Source organism: Gobius niger (genome assembly GCF_951799975.1).
Source record: "Gobius niger genome assembly, chromosome: 21".
NCBI classification, from domain to species: Eukaryota; Metazoa; Chordata; class Actinopteri; order Gobiiformes; family Gobiidae; genus Gobius; species Gobius niger.
In genome coordinates this window covers 24,419,568-24,425,300 of record NC_136872.1, presented here as the reverse complement: position 1 = coordinate 24,425,300, position 5,733 = coordinate 24,419,568, and the positions used below count along the sequence as shown (strand labels likewise).

The 5,733-nt window shown below is 42.8% G+C and overlaps 1 protein-coding gene across 1 annotated transcript; it reads right to left on the bottom strand.

Annotated features, from left to right (window-relative positions):
- Positions 1 to 4,106: 4,106 nt before the first annotated feature.
- LOC306981048 (butyrophilin subfamily 2 member A2-like) lies at positions 4,107 to 5,380 on the bottom strand (the record flags this gene model as incomplete). The annotated part of the gene is made up of 4 exons (XM_079580596.1): positions 4,107 to 4,138; positions 4,208 to 4,495; positions 4,615 to 4,953; positions 5,317 to 5,380. Coding segments are annotated over 4 exons (723 nt in total), but the record flags the coding sequence as incomplete, so codon positions are not given.
- Positions 5,381 to 5,733: the final 353 nt, after the last annotated feature.

Sequence of the window (5,733 nt, the reverse complement as noted above, 5' to 3'; positions counted from 1 at the left end):
CATTACTGAGACAGATCTGAGAATCAAACATCCGTCATTAACAATGGACTGAGCTGTAACAGTGAGGTCAAAGTTCAGCTGATCAAAGTTTTTATGCAAACCTGGATTATACTTTATTACACTGTAGCTATAACTAGTTTTCCTGTAACGTCTTCGATTATTTGAAACGTTCAGTGACTAAAAGGCAGTTAGGCTGGAACAGGTTCATCTGTGGTATAGTCTAGTGTCTCCACATCAGAACCACATGAGCCTCTTTTATAAGTTGTATCTGATCTTACCTGCTGTTGTTCAGAGTCTTGTTTCTTCAGGAAAGTGTAGCGTTTGTTCAGTTCCGTCTCTCACACCTCGACGCTTCAGAGAGAAACTGGGCGGTGCTTTAGAAACAGAGGCATGAAGATACTGAAGCACCTGCCCCTTTGCCTCTTCTCACAAGCCTAATATCTCCAAGGCACCAAAGCAAATTTTTTTTAACAATTTGCAGTTTGTTCAGAGCAGATTTATCAAGTGAAGACAGAGTCAAGAGTCAAGACTTGTTGATATGAAAGCATGACTCATTTCCAGGTCCTTTTTTGACCACATTTTGCAAATTTTAGAGACGTTTCTAATGTGATAAAAGCCGTTTCCAAAGACATGGCCTGGTCTGGTTCTGAGGCTGGATTTGACAGAGGAGCAAATACAGGGAGAGGGGAGGAGAGAGAGAAAATACAGTAGTTTTAAGAAGAAATACGGCAAGTCTGTAGGCGTTATATTATTACAACAGAAACGTTTATTTACCGTAAAAAAAAACCACACAAAAAAACAGTGAATCTTTACAAGAGATTCATGAAGCGTTTTAAAAGAAGAAACTAAAAGTCTCCGCTGATTCTTGTCCTTACATCAGTAAAATATTTCTCTCACAATAATGGTTTGTGTCCTGATTTTTGGTCGTCCTCATGTGTGAGTAAACTGGATAATTTAAGTAAAGGCAACACTGGATTATTATGGAGAAACAGAAATGAAAAGTCCTTAAATGAGCTCCATATCTGCATCTTCAGGGTCACATGGGCTGCAGTTTAGAGAAGTTCACATTATACATGTTTTACTATGATCAGCTGCTCACACAGGAAACTAAACTGTAAAGATCATAACATTACTTACAATACAAACCTTTACTCAACACAAAAGTACATTTACATTCAATACAAAAACATTCATCATGTTAGTGTCCGTGGAGATGTGAAGGTCATGTCCTCATCCAAACCCATCACCCACTGCAGTAACAGCAGGTTCAGTCTCATTAGGAGCAGGTTTTGTACTGAGGCAACAGTAAAGTCCCAAATGTTACACAGTGTCCCTTTAAACTGTTTTGTAATGAATGAAGGCGGTGGCGTCGGGCGACTGTGAGGTCGACGTGGGGCCGTCGTGAGAAAAGGAGTCGTGCTCTGGAGCCAGGGCTGTTGTAGAAGCTTTTGAATTTAATCAGATTTTTTAAAGATCATCATCACTCTGAGTCTGAGTCGACTCTTCACTGTTTTTAAGACTTTGTTCATTAAGTTTTATGTTACTAACATTAGAGCATAAATCATTAATATTTGTTTGATCCACGACAGTCACCTTCTCTTCTCTTTCCACAGACTCCTGAGCAGCTGCTGCCGGATGTTTCTTCTCCTTTTCCATCACTTTGGGCATGAGTTCATGCTCCGCCTTCAGCTTACCTTTCCTCTCATCTGTTTTCCTAATGATCTCCTCAATTTTCTTAATTGCTTTGTCTGCGTGACAAATGATGTAACTGAACTCTCTCATTTGTTTCTTTTTTTTCATTATTGTATCACTTTCTTTCTTTCTGCCGTCGCTGTTCATTGGTAACTTTCTTATCTTTTCCTGCTTTACCTTAATGTCTTCCTTCAGTTCATTAATACATTGATTCATTTTAGTTTTAAGATTTACCAGAAACTCCTTTGACTCCAACAGTTTCTCAGACTCTTCAATAAACTGTATTTCCTGTGAGATCCTCAGACAGGCCTCCTTATATTCACTCAGCTTCTGCTCATCACTGTGACTCTTCAGCATCGGCTCCGACTCTTCAGTTTCCTCCAGTCTGACCTTTGTGATCACACTCTCTGATTCTGGAGGAAAACACAAGATTAGATGTTCAGCAAAAACATTTAGTCAATTTACATACAGAGGAGAGAAAAAGTGAGTTTACTGTTTGGAATTTGTCACATTTCTGCCTAAATTAGTCACAAAATGTGTCTGATCTTCAGTGTCCCGCGGAGGGTGAGGAAGAGTTTTTTAAATATTTTTTTTTAAATGTTTTTTTCTTTGAAGGGTGTCCTGTTTCTTGTTTTGTTTTTTACCTTTTCTATTTCCAACAGGGACCCGTCCCTCCACGTCTCGGTCCAGGTCTCGGTCCAGGTCTCGGTCCAGGTCTCGGTCCAGGTCTCGGTCCACATCAGTGGGTGTCACTAACTCTCCGGGCTGTGTCTCTGACTGGACGTCTCTGAGCTCCTCTGTCTCAGTCGACTCTTCACCGTTTACAGGACTTTGTTTTTTAAAGTCCATTTTAACAAACACTGAGGCTAAACCTTCACTTTCCTTCTCTGTCATGTTCTGTTCTTTCTTCTTCTCACACTGAGCTGCTTCCACATGATCAGGAGCTTTATTCATTTCCTCTGGAACGTCGATCTTCACTTCAGTTTCCTCAGACGTCGTCTGTGGCTCAGGATCAGCAGCTGCTTCCAGATGTTTCTTCTCATTATCCAACAGTTCAGTCGTCAGGTGATACTCGTCCTGCAGCTTCAGTTTTCTCTGAGACGATTTCCAAACAATCTCCTGAATTTTCTCAATTTCTGTGTTTGTTTGTTCCATGATGTCCTTGAATAAAGTGATTTGTCTGTTTTTTTTCTCTATTTGATTTTTAAGTTTTTTCTTTTTCTCTGAGGTATTTTTTTTAAATTTTGACTCATTTATCTTTTTCTCCTTCTCCTTTATCTCAGACCTCGTTTCATAAATAAAGTCATTCAGTGTCTCTCTAAGTGTTTGTAAAAACTCCTTTGTCCCCGACAGTTCCTCAGATTCTTCAATCAAATGTAATTCTTCTTTAATCCTGGAACACGTCTCCTTGTATTTGTTCAGCTTCTGCTCATCTCTGACTTCTTTTATCTCTGACTTCAGCAAAAGCTCAGACTCTTCTCTTTTCACAGCTGTGGTTTCTGGGGGAAAGTGCAAAAGTATAAATACACAGGTGGGCAGTACTTAGTTTATTTTAAGTCATTCACAAGTAAAAGTTATTTTGCTTTTAGTCTTTTCATCTATATTTAAATGTAGGTCAAAAAAACAATAATTTTGGCGTGTTGAAGATGGAGAGACCAGGCGGAGGCACCGAGGGCGGAGAAAAGAAGAGAATTTGTGAATGAATCAAAATTCTTTTTCTCGAACTCACCAGAGACCGACTCATCGCCATCTTATAGATTAAAGTGGGGGTATTATGCAAAATTGACTTTTTCAAGCTTTCCATCATGTTATTATGTCACTCCCTCATTAAAAACATGCCTGAAGTGTTGCCTTGGCACATTCACGTATTTTTGAGTAATCTGTAAAAACTCTGATGGCGGCCATTTTAGGGATAGGTTTGCCTGAGTCCTCCTAGGAACGCCCCCACCTCCTGGAGACGCCTCCGAGCCGAGTAACCAACCACTGCTCCTCAGCAGAACCCCCTCCCCACTGATGCCACAGACAGCGTGTGGAGGGGGCGTGTCTAAAGGCTCAGAGGTTCTTAAAGAGACAGAGGCCTATTTCAAGTTATTCTAATTTACTGCATTTACAGACCAACAGAAGGTTTGTCATCATTGTAGTGTGATATAGACTGGTGCTATGGGACTGAAAAAAGCAGAATACCCCCTCTTTAACTCTTATCAGAGCGGCACCACAGTCAAAACATGTAGAAGTAGCGATATTCGTTCACATTAAACGGGCCATAAAACTACACTTGAACACTTTCAAAGTAATAATAAAAGTAAATACTTACTCTGTATCTTATATTTCCATAAGACAAAGGCTCCAGTCGCTGCAACAAGAATCAGCCCCAAAACAAAGAGAGTCCAGGCCACGGAGCAAGAGGAGCAAGAGGAGCAAGAGGAACAGGCCTCCAGGAACTCACCTGGAACAACAGGGATGTTTTTATGTGTGAGTGTGTTATTCTGTAACTGACCAGTGAGTGGGGTCTGACCTGTGATGCTGATGTTGGTCTCTCTGCTCTGCCTGGTCTCCTGATGCCTCACTCTGCAGGTGAAGCTGTTCCCAGGGCTCTGCTCCACAGAGAGTCTGCTGCTGACACTGAAGGTCTCCTCGTTCACTCCTCTCTGAGGTAACTGAGTACTCGCTCCGGTCAGGACCGTCCCCTCAGAGTCCAGCCAGACCAGCTCCGGCTCCGGGAACCAGCCCCTGGACTCACAGCGCAGCACAGGAGACCCCGAGTGGTCTTTGGTCAGACTCACGGAGACAGGAGACACTGACACTGGGACAGGAGGGAAGAACATCAAGACTTCAGTGTCTGATCTTCACCACACACTGAAGAAGTCCTCAGTGAAGTGCTTTACAAACAATAAGAGTTAGAACCCAGAGGTCCAGACTCACCCACGTGCAGCGTGACCTCTGCCCTCGTGTCCATCTGTGGGATGAAGCAGTGGTACGTTCCTGCGTCGCTCAGCCTGACTCTGCTCAGCGTCAGAGACATGTCTCCGTACGCCAGCCCGCGCTCCGACAGGCTCGTGCGGCCCAGGTACAGGGAGTTCTGGTCGATCAGCAGGTCCAGGCCGTCACGGCGGATGTGGACGTACCGCGGCTTCAGGTCGGGCCGCGCCCACTCCACCACCAGGTCCCTGAGGTCCTTCACAGACTCCAGGTGACAGGGCAGAGTCACCTCACTGCCCACGGGGACGACGAGGGGCTGAGACGGGACCACCAGAGTCTGACCTGTTCATGATACAGGAATGGGGCTCATGAAACAGATTATTATATGTTAAAATAATAGAAAATAGAGGCAGACGGGGGTCCATGTGACAGCTTCTTGCCCCAGACCCCAGTATGCCTGTTTACGGCCCTGTTTTAACTATAATTATTATTTAGGTTTTCTGTTGCAATGATACAATCCACACAATACAAGGTCAGATATTGTACCTATGACACTGAATGGAAACTGTGGATAAATAAATAACTTGTAAAAGTCTAGATAAGCTCAACGTCGGCCTTATCAGAACCAGGAAACAGTCATTAAACCTGGTCCTGCTTTAATAATGATGTATCTATTGAAGAGACCTGTTCTAAAGAGAGACTTACAGCAGCAGAAGTGAGTCTGCAGGACGAGCACGAGGACAGAAAACACCAGAGCCTTCACTTCCATCATTACTGAGACAGATCTGAGAATCAAACATAACAGTCAGTGTTATTGGACTGACCTGTGACGGGGCAGAAACAGTGAAGTCAAAGTTTAGCTGATCATTAACAGGATCATTTCTTATCCCTCCAATCATGTGCAACAAGTGTTTATTTACCAGACGTTTGTCAGATATGAAAATGACAAAAATCATGTGGTTTGCCTCAAGGGAGCTGTATGGGCCCACTTTTATTTTCTATATTGATTAATGACTTTTTGTTTACTGTTCAAAAGTCCAGTATTATAAAGTATGCTGATGTTTTCCTCGTCACCCACAGTATCTGAACTGAACAGTAACTTACAGGATGAGCTAAACCCGG